General features: G+C 42.1%; 3 protein-coding genes across 3 annotated transcripts; 1 reads left to right on the forward strand and 2 right to left on the reverse strand.

The window, feature by feature from the left end:
* Positions 1 to 1,720: 1,720 nt before the first annotated feature.
* Positions 1,721 to 2,962, reverse strand: LOC124218299 (cuticle protein 18.7-like). The gene is made up of 2 exons (XM_046624890.2): positions 2,811 to 2,962; positions 1,721 to 2,508 (listed from the first exon to the last, which is right to left on the reverse strand). Exons 1-2 carry the CDS (start codon positions 2,820 to 2,822, stop codon positions 1,834 to 1,836), a joined length of 687 nt encoding a protein of 228 aa, XP_046480846.1. The 5' UTR covers positions 2,823 to 2,962; the 3' UTR covers positions 1,721 to 1,833.
* Positions 2,963 to 5,493: 2,531 nt separating this feature from the next.
* LOC124218302 (cuticle protein 18.7-like) lies at positions 5,494 to 6,710 on the reverse strand. The gene is made up of 2 exons (XM_046624894.1): positions 6,568 to 6,710; positions 5,494 to 6,096 (listed from the first exon to the last, which is right to left on the reverse strand). Exons 1-2 carry the CDS (start codon positions 6,577 to 6,579, stop codon positions 5,572 to 5,574), a joined length of 537 nt encoding a protein of 178 aa, XP_046480850.1. The 5' UTR covers positions 6,580 to 6,710; the 3' UTR covers positions 5,494 to 5,571.
* Positions 6,711 to 8,945: 2,235 nt separating this feature from the next.
* Positions 8,946 to 18,329, forward strand: LOC124218298 (uncharacterized). The gene is made up of 25 exons (XM_046624889.2): positions 8,946 to 9,388; positions 10,594 to 10,749; positions 10,870 to 11,075; positions 11,317 to 11,500; positions 11,575 to 11,901; positions 11,976 to 12,113; positions 12,198 to 12,332; positions 12,410 to 12,544; positions 12,762 to 12,871; positions 12,934 to 13,090; positions 13,177 to 13,403; positions 13,482 to 13,735; positions 13,838 to 14,030; positions 14,220 to 14,307; positions 14,448 to 14,524; positions 14,612 to 14,746; positions 14,825 to 14,971; positions 15,048 to 15,245; positions 15,321 to 15,517; positions 15,596 to 15,702; positions 15,808 to 16,022; positions 16,100 to 16,234; positions 16,336 to 16,490; positions 17,057 to 17,192; positions 17,531 to 18,329. The coding sequence occupies exons 1-25, from the start codon at positions 9,163 to 9,165 to the stop codon at positions 17,603 to 17,605; spliced, it is 4,113 nt and encodes a 1,370-aa protein (XP_046480845.1). The 5' UTR covers positions 8,946 to 9,162; the 3' UTR covers positions 17,606 to 18,329.
* The last annotated feature ends 1,608 nt before the right edge of the window (positions 18,330 to 19,937 follow it).

Below are 19,937 nucleotides of genomic sequence, written 5' to 3' on the forward strand. Positions count from 1 at the left end.
TAATTGTTGACTTATGCCTAGACTGAAAAAAAATTAACAGCACCATTGGTGAGTAGTTCAGAAAATTGATAATTTCTAATCATTACACACTATTCCAGCATGTCTTGACTTTCGAAGGTGCACTCCGATGTGGACAGCTCGTGTTTGTGTTAGATCAGTTTTTTTCTCCGCACGTTTCTTGCCCTGCGTACGTTATATATATATACATATATATATATATATATATACGTTTCTCGTATAATGCGGAATTTAGATTGAACTTGCGTAATCGGAATTTATTCAGAAAATACGATCGGCATATTAGCAATACGTTGACGTAATAAAATACAATTTTCCTAATCGCACGGACTCTGAATGTGCCTCGATCGAATATACTCGTGAATACGCTATTGAACGTGAAGTGTTGAAATTGAAGAGAATTAACAAAGGCAATAACTGCCATTTTTCATACAAATTCAAGCAATAAATAACTATGCAGCGAAGAAATAACAGTTTTCCTTCGTTTCTTTAGATTCGTCGTTGCAGGCACTTACGGCTTTTTGAACTCTCCTCTACAATTAGGGGAACACGAAAAGCTGCAAAAAAAAAAAAAAAAAGAAACGTGCGAAATTCGCGACATTCACATTTTGGTATTTTTTACCTCCCGTGTGAATTTGACAGTCGGCGAAATTCGAGAAAGAATGCAGCCATTGTGTCCGACTGAATGGGAGTATATTTCACACTCAGGGTTATATGCATACCCACACGTGATATACATACGTAACCGTACGTAACGCGTATCGCGAAAAGATTTTTATCTCCACTGGTGAACCACGTTACCGTTCCTGTACAATATAACTTACATACACCAACAATTGATTAATGTAACACTGTCCGAACGATCGAACGGAATGCCTTTTGTTACGCGAAAAGAATAAGATAAAATATATTTGCACATTCTGCACCGTAGGTACTTTCTGCAGTCGAGGACGATAAATAACGATAAGAGTGGGCGATCATTGTTTCGTCATTATTTTTTACACGACATTTTTTATACACGACACCTTGCATAAGTTGTATAACTCAATTTTAAACCGGCGTTGATGTGTATGCGTGCAGCCAGGAATCGGGGATTAAAGTCGATTGTTCGGTGCTTACAATACCTAGGTCAGGACTCGAATTCTGCTGCTCGGTGCAATAAAGAGTAGCCTTCGTTTCGCGGAACAGGTCGTGTCATCATCCGTTTGCAGAGGCTGCAAATCACCCGCAAAAGAACCGGCATAGGATGCGATTATTCGCATGAGGACCGGAGCAGTCCCGTAATGTGAAAATGAGTTATCTGAAATTTGACGCGGCGCTGATTTCACAGATTGGATTCAAATTCCTGAATTTAACATCGGTCATTCAAGTTGAACGAGTCAAAGAGCAGTGATACTCGCGACAAGACGAGTTCGATAACTTCTTTCCGAGGTAAGATTTCAGTTACCCCTTCAGCTATAGTAGTATGAATATAGTAATACCAACACATTAAAAAAGCTGAAGTGATCCTTGAAGCATCTAAATGTTAGTTGTACACGTACCCAGAACAAATTTTTTCTACTATTCGCAAATTTTCATTTGAATCAATGAATTTTTTCGACTCTCTTGGGTATTTTTTTTTTTTTTTTTTTTTTAGTTAGCATGATGAGATATATAAGATATTATCCTACAGCAGGTATATGGAGTAAAGCGAAACATCAGGTTTAATTTTCGAATGGTTTCAGGTGTGTATTTAAAAAAGGAACCGTATATACAGATAAGAAATCGGATCAGTCTGCCCTCGGGTTAGTCCCTCGGTCTGACGGGGTTGAAATTTTACCAAGCGTGAGCTTGGGCGGCGGCGGCGGCGTGAGCGGCGAGATGGGCAGCCTTGGCCTGAGCGACCTCAGGGGTCTCTACGACGCGTCCGTCGTGTCCGAGGGGGGCGGCGTATCCGTATCCGTGTACATAGGCAGCAGGGGCGGCAGCGTAGCCGTAGTGGCCGTGGGCGGCGGCGGCGGCGGCGGCCTTGGCGTGTTCGGCGAGGTGGGCAGCCTTGGCCTGAGCGACCTCAGGGGTCTCAACGACGCGTCCATCGTGTCCGAGGGGTGCGGCGGCGGCGTATCCGTATCCGGTGTAAGCAGCGGGGGCGGGGGCGGCGGCGGCAGAAGCGGCCCTGGCGTACTCGGCGAAGTGCGCAGCTTTGGCATGGGCGACTTCGGGGGTGTCGACAACGCGACCATCGGCGGCCAGAGGGGCGGCGGCATGGCCGTATCCGTATCCGGGGTAGGCGGCGGGGGCAGGTCCGTAGGCATGGCCGGGGGCGGCAGCGGCGGCGGCGGCCTTGGCGTACTCGGCAAAGTGCACGGCCTTGGCGTGCGCCACCTCGGGGGTGTCGACGACGCGGCCGTCGGCTGCCAGCGGCGCCGCGACGCCGTAGTAACCGCCGTAGGCCAACGGCAGTCCTAGGTTACCGGCCTGAGCCACGGCGAAGAGAAAAGAGAAGACGATCTGGAAAGAGAAGAAGAGGTGAGTTGTGGCTGTCGAACGGTCACGTGGTGTCGGAATATCAGGTTGTGCCAAAGGAAGGATGTCCGAAAACTTTTCTAGTCACTGATCAAAGCAAATGGACTACTTTCAGTGATCGAACCATCGAACGTTTCGTTCACTGGGGATTCAAGTACTATGCCAAGACACTGTTCAAATAGCTGTTGTACAAACTCTCTTCAAGTATAGGCGAGTTCAACTTTGAGTTAACGATTTTCCGCACTAATCTTCCGCCGCAAAAGCGACTACTCTAACTTTACACTCACCAGGGGGTTCATGTTGATAGTTTTGAGTTAGCGCTGCTGGATATCCAGTACTCGCTAGTTGCGGTTGCGTTGTGCTGATCTGGGAGCCTGGATGATCTTTTATAGCGGTGTCTATCCTGCCGATTGAGCCCCCACCGATCGCAACAACGCCCAAAGTTTTGGGTACTTGCTGATATTTGACATTGACATTTCCGCGGCGGGAAGCTCTTTATGGAGCTCTCAATATCGCAAATCCAGATCACACTTACTCGGAGACACATTCCACAGCTTAGGCGAAACGGACCAAGGTCTCGCACAGGTCTCGTTGCCACGCGGTTTTATTCAAACGGGTTCGATAGACCGATCTAGTCCCAACGACCTTCGCGTTGCACCAAATACCCGGTACCAATATTACCTTCCAATTACGCCTGTGGGTACTTCGAACTCCCGCGAGCCACTTTGAACCTGAATTCATCGAGGAACCGGGCCTCTCGACGTTTTCTCATTTGGTCGACATGGCGCGTCATTGTTCAAGTTACAGTGTTGTGGAAAATATTTCTGCACGAGTATAACTATCACTGAATTAGAATTCCCGAGGCATTGGCGATTCGCCAGAGGACACGGTCTAGGTGGAAGATTTGACTGATTCGATTTCAGGTTGAGAGAAAAAAATCTAGGCAACAATAATGGTAATAAAAAAAAATGTAGAGCATATACTGGTTAGTTTATTATTCATTACTTATACGCACGTACATGCATAAATCGCGATATTAATGCAAATCGCATGTTTATAAAATCCGATTTTAATCTGGTCCCCAAAGCTAATAAACTGTTCATGAATATTTATGAATGAGAACCATGTTTGATTTGTTGCAGGTCTGGGTACCCGGCTGCACTTGTGCGTGCGATATGCTATTCTTTGCGGGTGCATGGTAATAATTTCTGCAGGATTATCTCCAAATATGTAAAGTAAAAGCTCGCAAGAGAGAGTTGATGCGGGACAACGACAGAAATGGATACGTCTGTTTGAACCAAGCTCGTCTCTTTACTTTTCATCTGGTAAAAAGTGATTTCGAACGATTGCTCGAATACGAAGTTCGACACATCAGTTACTATTATTTGCTGAACGTTCTTGCGAGCATGCTTTTAATCCAGTTAACTTTTTCAATCTGATTATCAAAGCCGTTTATCTTTCTGGAGGGGATACTCGCGCTAGATTACTAAAGCAACCGTCTAAGCCGCGGCTAATTACTTTCATTTTTTAAAGTTAGCCTGGGACGAGGTAGACTCGATTCATATGCTAAGTTACTTTGTAAAACGTGCTTCTAAACTTCTAGCCTCTTGTCAAATTTTGTCAGTTGATAAGTTCAAAGGTATCACAGCGCACAGGTTAAACAAATACCGCCAACTGATTCTGCAAAGTCTACAGGCGCATGTGGATATGGACAGTGGCCCAAAAACGTTTACGGTAGGCTTGAGGTCGTCTGCTTTTTTTCAAATTCAGCTTTCACCTATTAAATATTTTTCAGTTATATGATTATCCAGGGCAGAAACCTGCAAAATGCCTTGGACCTTGTAAGAACTTTTTTGGGTCATTGTGCACTTATTTAGGTGTAATTGGAGCTAAAAACATATAACGCGTTATAAGCTATGAGCAATCGTAACGGTTCTTATTTTCAGGTCCTCAATTCCTCACGGTTACGAAATGTTTCCCCTGTCAATAGATAAGGTAGATCAACCAACAGTTAGTCAAAGGAACCAAAAGGTTAAACATCGTGTTTTGATCAAATTCAACACCACCGTATAATTGATTTGTGCGGTGCTGATTGGCACTTATTACATACCACCGTTCTATAAACTATGACTGCGGACGTACTTGATTCAATATTTCATCTAGTCAATATTCATAATCTTAAAAAGTACAGGAACTCAAAAATATTTATCGTAGTTTGCAAATCGAATGAATACAACCAACAGTTGCAAATTTATTATTGCAGGCAAAATGATGAAGCATTCTTTTCAGTATTAAAATTGTATAAATGGTCTCTCAATACCATTGATAGAAAGGCTCCATTCGGTACGTGACGTAGAGCTTCGGAAATTAGAGGGGGGCGCGATTGCCATCACGTAACGGTATGATACTTCAATTTTTGATCGTACGAAAACGTGCGCATGATTCGAATCGAACCATAGATTTAAATTTCTAGTCTGAGGTTTGCGAAAACAATACAATTATACCAATTAATACATTGCCGACGTATTCTAATATAATATTAAGTTAGAGTCTGTAATTTTATAGAAGTGACAACTATGCAGCAGCTATGCAATTGCCAAGGCTTTTCTTGTGAACGGAAATGAAGATGTGAAGATATGCTCATAGATTGTTTGCAATATTCTCGAAAGCGTCATTTTTAAAACTAGTAAGTAGAAGCGTGACAAATGAATTGTCTGGATATCAAAATCTTATGGCACAGGCGGAAAATAATTCTTGAAAATATGAACTAAGTCTTTAACCGCTTTAGAAGCGACTTGCAGTCGAGGAAATCGAGGCTGAATATCATATCGCCACAATACATGTATTTTTACACTCCGTGACGATCCGGATGGACTTTTCGTCTTATCAGCAGGAAAACTAAACCGCAGTTCCGATAAAGTTTAAAGTCTGAAAAGACAGACACCAGTTGTATAAATAAAATACACAATATTATGATTTTTTTACATTTATTGCATTGCGAAGATCAGGGAGTAGGTTTTGGGGTCCGGGACAGGTTGAAACGCGAGCTTACAAAACGTATTTGGAATACGCGAGGGCGGGGGCGGCGGGGTAAACGCCGTAAGCGGGGACGACGGCGGGGGCGGCGAAGTTCTTGGCGGCCTCGTTCACCAGGGTGACCTTCTCGTTTATGTGGGCGGCGGTGTGCGCGGCCTTGGCGACGGCAACCTCGGGGGTGTCGACGACGCGTCCGTCGGGTCCGATGGGGGCGCCTGGAACGACGCGAGCGTATCCCACGGGAGCGCCGTACGCGGCGGAAAGAACCGCGGGTGCCGAGTAGACGGAAACGACGTCGGGAGCAGCGACGGCGACGACGTCCGCCGACTTGACGGCCTCGTTCGCCAGGGTGACCTTCTCGCTTATGTGGGCGGCGGTGTGGGCGGCCTTGGCGACGGCGACCTCGGGGGTGTCGACGACGCGTCCGTCGGGTCCGATGGGAGCGCCGGGAACGACGTGAGCGTAGGCGACGGGAAGTCCTCCGTGGAAAACGCCGGGCTTGGCCAAAGCGACGGCGGCGAGGGCGGAAAAGACGAGCTGGAAAGTGAAAGAGGAAAGTCGAATTGGTGGGAATTTTGCCGATAGTAATCACGCATTTCTAACCAATTTCCGTGTACGCTTTGATTCGCAATTACAAGTTAACGTAATTTGAAGGAAAAATTCTAAAATCCATATTATTGTATTCTTTTTTTTGTTTTCTCTTTAAACCAAAGAAAAATGCAATTTATTCTGAATATGTTTCCTCGGTTTAAAGTCTGGCACAGGACTGTGCGTACGATAAAATGGGTTGATGCAGCAGCCTGATTCATTTGATTGATAAAAATCGAAGGCTTTCATACCTACACATGTCTTATTTCTATGATGAATACTAGACCAGAATTGTGATTTCACTCTTAATTACAATACAACGAATAAGTCAAGTTGAAAACTCATTTTTTTTAGAAAAAATTTCGGAATTGCGATGCGTTTAGACGCGTTTCGTAATTCGCATAGCAAACGTGTACTTACGAAGACCTTCATGGTGGTTGGTAGGGGATTTTGCTTGGCGCTGCTGAGATCAGTACTCGCAAAAGCAAATGATTGTGGCGTGCAGTATCGATGCAACTCGGTCTTTATATAGGAGAAGTGCAGATCAGGATTGCGCGGAGATCATATGTGCGCGCAAAACCACGCCCAATAAACCTGTCATTTCGACACTTGACATTGACATTTAGACATAAACGGTCAAATCAGAGCACTTTTTGATAATGCGTTGTGCCAAAATAATCACACTCTGTACCTGTACAAGGAAAAAAAAATCCAGGATTCAATAATAACTCGGAATAAGTTCGATTGCCTGTATTGTGTAAATAATGACGAAGCTCGATGACGATGTTCGGTTTTGTACATTTTTTCGAATTTTGATAATGCGGAGTCGGAAAACTTGTGTGATATTTTACTGACAAGAAAATAGCGGTCAATCGAAATACCCAGAAAGAAATTATAAGTTAACGAGATAAAAATGAAGCAGGATACAAAATATTCCACGGTATTGTGTGTCGGCAGAGTGACACGAGAAAATAGAAATTGGAACAACTCTCGCAGGCATGACTTTGGCAATCAGTTTTTGTAGTATTCCGATCGCGAATAACGAGCGCTTCTCTATTTATGTAGTTGAATAAAAAAAAAAAAGGAAGTCAGTATTGATTAACTTTCTGCCGTTGATTGCGAATATACATTGAATGACTGCTTCCATAAGTGGAGCAATGATGACTCTGCTGCAAATTATATAAATTCTGCATCAAAGTATAAGTCGCGTCGGTAGGTAACTTTATGGTCTTCGGTGATCATTGCGGTAACTGCGAAAGTAGGTATAGCTTGGCGGACTGAAATCCTTCGCGGATCGATATTTTTGCATCAAGATGTAAGAGACACCTCGGTATATGCAACGCAATGCACAAGACACGTGCAGCACCCGAGGAGACAGGCGGATCGATCGTCCCGGTGGCCACCAGCGCTCATTTTACAGCACGTTCACCTTGCCAAGAACTGTGACGAAAATAATACTTTACAATTCCTGAATCGACGCTACGGCCACGATTTGAATATCGGTAGGCATGAGGCTGTGTTACATTTTTTTCTCTTGCCTTTTTTTTATTTATCAATTATACAACTGGTGGAGGGCGGATACGGAAAACCGGCAGGTTCTGTCAGCTGCATATATAAGGACCAGCGTTGATAGTCACAACGCAATCATGCCGAGTCTTCCAGCGAGTATCCAGTCAGCCAGTAGCGCGGGAAGTTAGCCAGGTACCGAAACGAAGGTCCTCATTCGCGTTTCCATCACAACCGCCGTTGCTCTGGCAAAGCCCGGCGTTCTCTACGGCGTAGTTCCGCAATATAATAAACGGACGACAATGAAGGAAATCTGCATTTCATACATCTATAACACCGTAGTCTCGCTTTTCAGGACGATGTTATCAGACTGCGGAGTAGTTTCGCTACTGATAAGAACGATACGTCTGTCAACGTATATATGTATATGTTTTCATCTTTACTTTCGGCTTTTGCAGATACCCTGCGGTAAAAATGGAAAAGATACCACTTTTTCATCATCGCGGTACGCAAGCCTTTATTACAATAGATCTGTAAGTCTATGACAAGGGTATTAAGATCCAAGCTTGAAAATGAGCACCTATTGCACGAATCGCCATGGAAAGATAATTTCCGGTGGCGCATTCGCTGCTGCGCGAAACTTTGTCCTGTAGTACTTCGAATGGTTTAGGGTAAATTTATAATTAGGTAATTTACCAATAGGAAACAGGAATAGTCTCCTGAATTTCAATGTTACTGTTTACGCGTCACATGGTATTTTACAATGCAGCAAATTCAAACAGCGTTCTGTGAAACTGCAAACAGGTGGTGTGGCTACCTGTCAGTGCGAGTTTCTATCGGATAACAAAGTCTCGCCCTTTAACTTCAATTTTACACAAGCTGAAGCGTAAATTTTAAGCTGGGACTCATATGATTTACAGCACATTTGCAGCGTGGCTGCTCGCATATCTGTATCGGTATTTGTACGAAGATTTCCAAGCCGGAGAGCCTACATCGCTGGTTAAAAGTTGAAAATAACACTAATTGCGGTTCGTTTAGCGACGTTACATAGTCGTACACCATGCAGTCATCAAACATACACAATCCATCGTTTCAGAACGGCGTCGAAATCGTCTGCAAAAGGCGTGTCTGGGTAATTCTTACGAAACCGCACTTAACGAAGGATAACCAAGAATGTAGATAACGGTGGATAAGATGGTATAAAGTTTTTTCAGTACGCAAAACAAGTCGCCTTCCGGAGTTTCCAGCGCGGTTTCCTGCTTTCGTCTCTTGCATCAAGTAACATCGGCACGCAATTCCATTCTTCGATGACAGTGTCTTTTACCTCCATCTTTAAAACGCGCCGCAAGTCGTCTCAGTAGCGGATGATTGTTTGAGTCTGGTGTCGAAGGAAAGTGAAGTGAAAAGCTCATACAGTGGAAAAAAGATATTTTCTTGCATTCAATGATTTGATCACTTTGCGAAAAGTGGCTTCTCCAGTTTTCCAAGAAAAAGATTCCTTTCGTCAAAATGATCATCTCCTGTAGGGTGTGCCCAGCACTAATTGCATTTTGTTTCGCGTTGCTGGTGGTGGACATTTTAGCAGAGCTCATCGCGGTGCGCACTCCCTGGAAAAATGACGATTCAATCCAGGTCATTTGCATGTCCGAAGATGACGAGAGTATTTTGTTTTGGAACTGTTTCAATTCTTCTTCTCTTTCTCTCGACTGTTTTTGGCAGATCAACGACGGCGCTGGTAAGTTTCTCTGGTGAAAATATTTCTGTGCTGAATTCGGTAAAAATTTCCTACTAAACTCCATATGCATTTTCAGAGATTTTCAGAAATATTAGTGGAATTAAGGAAAAGTAGAGAGAATTTGGTAGAAATGTAGAATTTTACGGAAATTGTGACTCGAAGAGCCCGCAAAATGTTCATTCAATTTCTCTGTACTTCGCGGCACTAATTTCTCAGCAAATCTCTAGAATTCTCTGAATTTTGCTAAAAAATCTCCAAACATTATCAACTTTGCTGAAGCAAATTCATACTGCAAGAGTGCGATTTCTTACCAGTTTCTATCATTTCCTGCAAATGCTTCTCCTCATGTTTATTAACAGCTGTATCATTTTTCACATTGAAATTGTGTGAAAATATTGAAAAATGATTGATGTTAATCATATCCTAATGAACCTATTCTAAACAAAATCATCTGCATATCTCCAATAAATTTCTGTGGACTTCAGATAGTCATTTTTCACACAATTTTCTAATAGTCTTTGTAAATTCTTTGATGATATTCAAATACTGATGGCTTATCTGTAACTGAAGTGCTCTGCGTTTGTCGAGTTTTTCCCGATTTACCTGATTTTGTTGTATTATTCGAGATGGTCAAGTTTTCTCAACCAATAGAAAGGCCGTTGTTAGTTGGCTTTTAGTTTGATGATCGTGTTGAATACGGGACTATTTGATCTCGTCAGACATGACTCGGTGTTCAAACGGTTTATATTAGGACGAAAAATTTGCCGGATTTTTCGTAGAAATGAGGCAAATTGTAAAAAAATATGCAGAGATTTTTAGAGACATTCATACTTTTCATCGAAAACAAAACGGACTTTGAGTTGCACACTTGCAGAGATCCACAGGGAAATTTTACGAACTGCAAAGAATTCAGCGAAATTCAGAATTTTTTTTTTGTGAGAGGAACTGACTTCAAGAATAAAATATGGAATCTACAAGAGAAACTTGGAAAATTGTAGTAGAATTCTCAGAAAACTCAGTCAAAGTACTCTGAAAACCTCCGACAAATTTATCCACAAAACTCTGCATGTGTCTTATAATAATTGACAGAAATTTTCGAGTTTTCTAGAAAAATATTTTCACCAACGTTAGCTACGAGAAACATTCACTTCCTTACAAAACACGTATCACTGGCTTATCATTTATCGAATCTCGGGCATTCTCAGCATTCCTGCCGAGGCGAAAGAATTGCAAGGAAGGGTCCGACGACATCGTCCCCGGTGAGACCCGCTGTCTTTACGTATGGAATACAGCATCGCAGTGGAAACTTACAAATTCTATAGATGATCCAATGGACCTGACATTCGGCAACAGTTGGACAGGTAGTTGCATGAGAGAGAGAAGAAATACATCGTTGTTCGGGCATGTTTGTTATTACGTAATTTTCTTACGTTTCGTGTGAATCAGCTTTAATTCGTTATTTTATACCCTTGGAAATTCAGGTAACCCGAATCTACCGATAAAGCTGCCAGTCCAGGAGTCAAATGGCTTAGTATTTTCTTGGCGTGGAAATGGTAATATCACCTTGGAGTTTGAAAAAACCAATCTGAATTGTTCAAAAGAAGGAAACGTCGAAGACATCGGTCATACAAAGCCGAATAAATCTGATGAAGTGATCTGCCAGAATTCACCGAACTATACCATAGAAGTATGTATGTGTAATGAAATACATGAGCATACGAAAATAGAAGAAGCGTACATGTATTTATGTCACGTAAAAGTGAACAGAATTTATTACGACATAACTATCGAGAATTAAAGAATTTAAACTCATGAAACTCACAGCACAAATTGCGTACGATTAGAAAAAATGTCTCAAGTACGAGCCAATTTTAAGAAACCATGATCATTGCCATTAATTAATTAATTGATAGACAAACATTCCGTAGATTCGACCCGGCCCTTACCCACTCACGTGGCAATCATGCATTCTTAAGTGGGACAAGAAACACGAGGCGATCGAGTACTATTTGATGACTACGAATGGCTCTACCCAAGAAAAATTTAATTCTACAGTAAATTTCGATACTATAGAAATTCCACGATATGACGGAGATTTCCTGCTTCACAATTGTGAGTGATAATTGGTGGGAATACGAGGATTTGGTTCAATTTCGCCGGCATTAACTCAAACATTTTTGTTATAGACACTTATTTTCTAACAACGGAGAATCACGCATCGATTACAAGAAAATTCTATAACTCTTATGATAATCTTTGCTTGTATTTTTTGGTGAGCCTTTGCTCTAATTGTTCATTTGGAATCAAATTCTCCGATAAAAACAATAATTCGAAGTACGAAGAAATCGGACCTTTTAAGGATAGCAAAGCACTGTCCTGGCGATGGGAAATACTTAACGTGTCTTCGGGTTTACTCTCAAAAAGTTCAATTCACGTCGAAATGACGACCAGAATGAACGGGACGGGCCAAGGCCGATGGGCGACTCGTTATTTCATAACCTGTCAGTCAAGAGGTGAGTCTGATAATCCTTCGATGTAACGATGAAAATCACTAACACCCTGGACTTCTGGTCATCCGTTTTTCCAGCCACTGTAAGAAAATCTTCAAAATTGCTTAATCGAGGAAGGCATGGGGATGTTGATCTTGCGTGCGAAAAATTATCGTACAGCGAACACATATACATCAATCTGCAGGAAGAATCAATTAAAAATATTACTTTAGGCAGTGAGTAGACAGTCTGACGAAGATTTTTTTTGAATTATCGGGATAATATCAGCGTACTTGAAAAGTAATCACGGTTTTCGCCAGGCTTAGCACAGTGTCTCCGAGGGGATGGGCCATTCTGCACATTCAACCGCACTAACTCATGCAATGGGACAAGTATCTGCAATCCAAGTGGCTGCACTTGTCCTCCAGGATGCAAAGGTGCCAACTGTACTGAAGGTCGGTAAAATAATTCGCAGTCTCTTCAAGGATTGCAGCTGCAGTCGAATGGTATTAATCTGATGTCATGTTTCTAGAATGCACGGAAGGACATTATGGATACAATTGCCAGAATATTTGTGATCAATGCGACCCAAGAAATTGCAGTAAAATAAACGGGCTATGCTTCTCTGGGTGTAAACAACACTACGTGGGACGATACTGCGAGACACGTAGATTTTCACATTTTCATGTTGTCTAACGTTGAGCACAAATACGTGGAAAGACAGTTTTCTCGTTTATGAATCTCGAATGAAAGCGTGATCGAACTTTTGCAAAGAGTTGCAATATCATTGAATCTGCTCGTTGTACCTATACATTTATGTTGAATTACTAACCCAAACACATGTTTCCTCGTTTAACGACTCATTTTTCTCTTCGACATTCCAGAACTGCAACGTCCGTATATTGAAAATTCAACTAATCCAACTGCGGTGATATTGAATTTTTCCACGATCCTCGATGATGTAGACGATCGTAACATTTCTGTCGAAATGAAGGTATCTATTACATAAACTACCTGTAACAGTTTATTGCTCAGAGTAATGCTGGATATTTTCAGAACGAAAACGAAGGGTGGACACCGATTCATATGGATCCAAATTTCTCTGGTAAAATAAAACTGTGTATCAAAGATCTGAAACCGGAAATGCGGTACGAGGTTCAGGTCGCACTGGACAAGTCAAAAAGTCCCGCACTCAGCTTCACCATACCGTACAGTAAGTTTATTGTGGAACCGATATAATAATGGACTTGGTATTAGTGACTTCAGGTCACTGGTTCAACTTTTTTAATACACCGACAGATTCACGTAAGGTGAAAGGTACGCCGCCGTGCGATATGAATTTTACCAAGAATTTGCCGATTGGCCGTGAAGAAAATTCCATCAAACTGACGTTCCCTTCAATAGAAAATGACGAGAAGAACTATTTAGTCTTGTTGAGAAATTATTCAACTGAGGTCAGCTCAAAATTGCCTACGTTGGAGGACGTGACCGAAACAAGTTCGGAGTGCGGGAGAGATGCTTGCATGGTGGGTGGAAAAATTACTTACATTCAACTGTTGAATACGGAGAACAGCCTTTAAGCTTTTATTAATTTCTGCACATAGTACGATTTTCAACAAAACAAGAACTCGAATTCCATCACCATAGGCCTCAATCACGCCTGTCCAGTGCATCCTGATGGTATTTATCTGGTTCGGGTATTTTTTCGGGACTCGTTCAGCGATACGGTCTACGCGTGTGGGAACCGCAAGGTTAAGGAATTCGGATCGGCATCAGTGTCGTCGATCATTAAACTTGCAATTGTGGGGATTATCATTGTGGTGATTATCATTGCGGTGATGCTCTACGTTTTCTACAAGTATGTCTGTCGATCGTGCAAGATTCAAGAAACTAAATCCAATTCATGGTATGATATCGTCGAAAGATAAAACGAGGTTAAGATTATTAACAAAAATTTCAGGAAATTTCATTGCATCTTACTAACTAACGAAACGTCAGTCACCATGGCTCAATTTGTTAGTGAAACATTTTCGATCACCAACAAATCTGACGTGTCAATCTTCAGCGATACTGCATACTCGGAGAGACTCAAAAAGTTTGAAAATGACGTAAGAAGAGCCGCAGAGGACGGAAAACTTCAGCAGCAATACAACGTAAATAAATATTTACTCTTTGAATTATTATTTGTTCGTCCAGATCGTTAGGTTATTGTAATTAGCTTGTGGGTCTCCGAGTCTGGAATCAATTCATATAGTACATCGAAATTGCAAGCTATGTCTCCTGTTACAGTCAGTAAGTCAGTAAGTGGTTCAACATTATCTGAAATTTTCATTTCTTCCCAGCTTCTACCAAAAGGTCTGAGACATTCGTGCGAGTATGGGAGGTTGCCGCAGAATAAGGAAAAGAATAGATACAGAAAATTGATAGCGTGTACGTATGATACTTAAAGTGATTGCGATGCCCCCGTCCCTCAAAGATTTCTACCAACAATCGGAGAGACCAAAGAGCTCCGCACCAATCATCGGTATTTATGTTTCCTAGTGTAAGTACGATGGGATTTTCGCTTTCAGATGACAAGACTCGAGTCATGTTGTCCAGAGATTGCGGCGACAGTAACTCCGACTACATCAACGCCAACTACGTTCCGGTGAGACCCTGACGATCGATCAACGGACGATCATTCCGCTGCAACCATACGTAGAATGCCCGCAACTAATCGTTCTATTTCTTCTAGGGATACACAAAGCAAAAGGCATACATCGCAACGCAGGGGCCGACAACGGAAACGGTGAATGACTTTTGGAGAATGATTTGGCAGGAAGAGGTTCGCGTCATATGCATGCTGGTGGGCGTGATGGAGAATGGAAAGGTATAAGTACGACTGAAATAACGTGATTAGTTCAAACCGGGTCCGGATGTCACGAGACTCAGTTATCTGATTCTGCAGAAAATGTGCGAGCAGTATTGGCCAGAGGTCGGGGGTGAGATGGAGTACGATGAAATTGTCGTCTCGAATCTAACCCAAGATGTGTTCGCCGATTACACCTACAGGACCTTCAACGTTACGAAGCATTGCGAAACGGAAATGCGTAAGGTTGGGACCCAACGTGACTGTGTATGGTCGATTGACGATCGCATTTTGACTTTGGCTCGATTCTGCTTCCTTGCAGATTGATCATCTCCAGTACACGACCTGGCCGGAACACGGAGTTCCCATTTATTCGCATTCCGTAATCGAGTATCTGAACAAGGTCTTATCAATCCCCCCAGGACAGGGACCGATAGTTGTACATTGCAGCTCCGGCACAGGGCGAACCGGAACTATTATTCTGTGCGACATCAGCCTCCGGCACCTAGCCGCTGAAGGGGTAAGTATATTTCGCTGGCTTCGAGTGCCAATGAGATGGGGTTATGGCTCAATCGTGATCATTCTACCTTTCCAGACGGTGGACGTCTTTGCTCAAGCCAAAATTATGTACGACGCTCGTGCCGACATGTTGGAGAGCTTTTCGCAGTACGTGATGGCGCACTTGGTTCCTACTCAGTGCCTGATTCTACTACCGTCAGCCGTTTTGTGCCGTGACATTACCCCGGAAAAAATTAACGAAATGAAAAAGGATTTACCAGTTTTTATGAAACGGTGAGGAAGGTGAACTTCGGGGAGGCTTAATTTGAATTATTGCATTACTGTTCCAATCACACTGGACTCTCATTACAGACTCGAGGAATGCGCCTGGATGGATAAAGCTATGCGACCATTGGAACCGCTGAGACCTCCACTTCCTGAGAACATAAAAAAAAATAGATTTCCTAGATTCACGCCAGGTTAGACGATGCGTGAGGTTGTCAAGCCGACTGTTGGCGACCTCCGAAAATTCTATAAAAATTAGAAAACGAGTTTTTTTTTATTCAAAAATATGCGTTTTGTAGTTGGTCCTTCGTTGGTGACGCTGCAGAAGTGTCCATCAAATGACAACACCAGCGATTACATCAGTGCAGTTAGCATCGACGGAGTCAGGACAAAAAAACAATACATAGCTTCCCAGTTGCCACTACCGACAACGCGTAGTGACTTGTGGAGGTTGATTGTCGAGAATAACATCGAACTTATCGTAATACTGCAACATCCCAATTTGGAAGACGAAGTGAGTACACAAGCAAACAATTTTCTCAACGTGCAAGTACTCCTGTACTTATCATTAATAAACAATGTCACTTTTAGTCATGCTGTAACGTCATACCCGAAAAAACAAGTGTGATCATCCCATTACCTTACGTCAAGGTAGAAAATAAATCGAACTTGGAAACCGATGGCTGTTTTACGGTGAACCAGCTACTGCTGACCGACAATTCGGAGGTGAGAATAAATGTTTCGCTGAATCAACAGGCGCAGGATTGACTGTGTTCATTTTTCTATGCGTGAGGCATGTCTGTTTCGAGTCCTTAACTCTTTCGCAGGAACCAGCAACAAAAAAAAAAATTACCGTCTTGACCTGCAACGATTGGAGCACTGAAGCAGGTGCTAGTCCACCTCCACCCAAGGCGTTGGTAGACCTTTGGGAAGCTTCGGAAAGCATTGTGCGCCCAGAAGGACCCACGCTCGTTCTTTGCTAGTGAGTTGATTTTCGTTTATTGAAAAAATGTATGTCGAATTAGAGGGTTGGAAGTTGAATTGGTGTTGGAGCGTTTCTGGAAACCAAATGATTTTGGACGCTCACTATTTTTCACATCTACTGCTCAGTAGCGTAACGCGTAGCTTGCGGGACTGTGGAACAGAAAGACTTGAGTTCAAAGCCCCAGCGTGTCGATAAGGACCATGAGCTACAACTCGCAAAAATGGCAAGGCGAGTCATGTCGTCCAGGGGTCGAATCGGCAAACTCAGGTTTAAACTTGGTTGGGCTACACCTGGGCAAGGATTTTTTTTTGAAGTTTTTCTTGTCCCTTGTGCGCATGCAGGTGTCTTTATCTAATATCTTAAAGGGGCATCCCAGTTTGGAAACCACACTTGAAGTGTCAGAATCGTGAATTTCTCGTGAGGGAACTGACAGTCGTAGTTGATTAATTTTTTCGCAACGTTTATGACGTATGTTTGTGAAATACCGAAAAATAGATTCCTACAATAAAGTTTGTAGTCGTTGTTCTTGTTGTTGATGCTTCAGTTCATCAATTTCTTTACAGCGATGGCCTCACGGGATGTGGCCTGTACCTGGCACTGAGTTTTATGCTCGAAAGGATGAAAGTTGAACAGGATTGCGACGTCATTTTGGCTGTTCACGCAGTGCGGCGATCAAGACAAGAGTTCGTAGTGGCGCAGGTGAGTTGCATTTGATATTCGTATTCGCAAAAACTCATGAATTGATAGCCATTACTAATCTGGAAGTTGATGAGATAATCGCTTAGTATCCTCCCTTACTTACTTACTTACTGCCTCGTATCGCTTTGAGAAATATCAATTGAATGATTCGTAAGGATAATGTTGTGACACAAAAACCAACAAACGAAAGTAAATTCAGAACTGGCAACTGTGTGCAGATAATATATATACACTAAGTTCGATCTTGCATTGCAGAAGAGTGCGAATATCTCGACGAACAGTGTGAAAACTAGGGAAACATTACCATTTAATAACGACTTTACTTCGAATTGTTTTAGTGGCAGTTCGAGTATCTCTACGACGCGGCTCTGGAATTTAACGCCAGCTTCAAGATTTACGATAATTTATCATAACTAGATCGACGCGAAGCTCTCGGACTAGTGCAATACTGCCTACACGGAAAATATGACTCATCGAGGGATTATACGTCTCATCTTAACCACTGACATTTTGTGATGTGTGATTTTTTAACTTTAGGGTAATAAATAACAATACGAGTCTGCGATAGAAAAAAATTTATGAATATTTTCACATGATACATATAGTTTTAGGCTAGTTTAGAGTATAAGCTCCGTTTTTACGTATTACGTTAAAAAAAATTTGATTCATATATTCGTATACATATAGATATTTGTTTTTCGAATAATTGTTGTAAAATAATTGAATATTTTCGTCAGTTTTGACGAAGTAATATCATAAATTCACGTCACTCTGTAAGCATATTTTTTACTTTGATAACCCCACCGCACATACGCATAGTATCAGTAGTAGAGTAGTCATCATTTTTTTTTACCCAATTAAATAGTTGAAACTTTATATATGGATAGTTTTATGTCATTTAGCCTGTAGTTTACAACTAGAATCCATTCAATAACTGTGTCATCTGAATCTGCTGAATGTGACATAGTGTATATCACATGAATGTCATATTTTATTATATTAAAGACTACTATCACGAACGGTAACAATAAAGTGTGTCAACTTTTAGAAAAGAAAAATTCACAGACCTGTTGAATGAATGAATATGTACGTATTATTACGACGTAACACAATAAGAATTTTGTTCCCTTGAATAAAAAAAAGATACATAATAAATGGTAATGAACATTGATATCCTCAGCTGGTTCGCGTGATCATATAGGGTTTGCTCGCCGTTATGTGGAGAGAAAAAATGTTTTACACCAATCAATCAACAGAGTCCGTTAATAGCTGAGTAAGACAGGGAGAGCTGAGAACTAAGTAGCCCGTTCTAGCCAAAATGCTTATCGCATTTTGCGTAAGGCAAGATCCTACAGTGCTAGTTTGTCTGAACATAGTATTCAGGAACCAATGGTGTAGTTTGGTTTTCCTTTGCTGCTTCTTCTATCGATATTATTTTGATACTTCAAACTTTGCACATCTTTGGGGTAGAAACAGTGTCCCGTACGATTTTCATGAAAATCGGTTCCGTGGTTTTACTATAATTTTTGTCATGAGAAATCGGGGGTCACATATATCCACTATTAAAAATGTCGAAGAATCAAGTTCTCGTTTTCAGGCTGTAACTTTTGTCCAGTTGCTCGGAGCGTATTCGGACTGCGCCCGATCGTTTTCTCTCGCAAAATTACGTCGGGATAGTGCCACGGAGAACTTATTCCAGCACTTTTCAAAATCGCGAAAATTTTCGCAAAAAATGCAAAGGGGTTAGCCTTACCTTTTTCTTCATTTTTGGAGCCGAAAATTTTTGGTCTCGGATCCGATTCAAATGACCTTCTCCTGGCTAACTGGACCCTCAGGAACTCAGAAAATGCAGCGAAAAGAGCGTAGGACCAACAGCAGAGAAAATACGATGCAAAGAGCACCAGAGAAAAAATGTCGAAAAATCAAATTCTCGTTTTCAGGCTGTAACTTTTGTCCAGTTGCTCGGAGCGTATTCGGACTGCGCCCGATCGTTTTCTCTCGCAAAATTACGTCGGGATAGTGCCACGGAGAACTTATTCCAGCACTTTTCAAAATCGCGAAAATTTTCGCAAAAAATGCAAAGGGGTTAGCCTTACTTTTTTCTTCATTTTTGGAGCCGAAAATTTTTGGTCTCGGATCCGATTCAAATGACCTTCTCCTGGCTAACTGGACCCTCAGGAACTCAGAAAATGCAGCGAAAAGAGCGTAGGACCAACAGCAGAGAAAATACGATGCAAAGAGCACCAGAGAAAAAATGTCGAAAAATCAAGTTCTCGTTTTCAGGCTGTAACTTTTGTCCAGTTGCTCGGAGCGTATTCGGACTGCGCCCGATCGTTTTCTCTCGCAAAATTACGTCGGGATAGTGCCACGAAGAACTTATTCCAGCACTTTTCAAAATCGCGAAAATTTTCGCAAAAAATGCAAAGGGGTTAGCCTTACTTTTTTCCTCATTTTTGGAGCCGAAAATTTTTGGTCTCGGATCCGATTCAAATGACCTTCTCCTGGCTAACTGGACCCTCAGGAACTCAGAAAATGCAGCGAAAAGAGCGTAGGACCAACAGCAGAGAAAATACGATGCAAAGAGCACCAGAGAAAAAATGTCGAAAAATCAAGTTCTCGTTTTCAGGCTGTAACTTTTGTCCAGTTGCTCGGAGCGTATTCGGACTGCGCCCGATCGTTTTCTCTCGCAAAATTACGTCGGGATAGTGCCACGGAGAACTTATTCCAGCACTTTTCAAAATCGCG

Source organism: Neodiprion pinetum, chromosome 4, assembly GCF_021155775.2.
Source record: "Neodiprion pinetum isolate iyNeoPine1 chromosome 4, iyNeoPine1.2, whole genome shotgun sequence".
Lineage (NCBI taxonomy): Eukaryota > Metazoa > Arthropoda > Insecta > Hymenoptera > Diprionidae > Neodiprion > Neodiprion pinetum.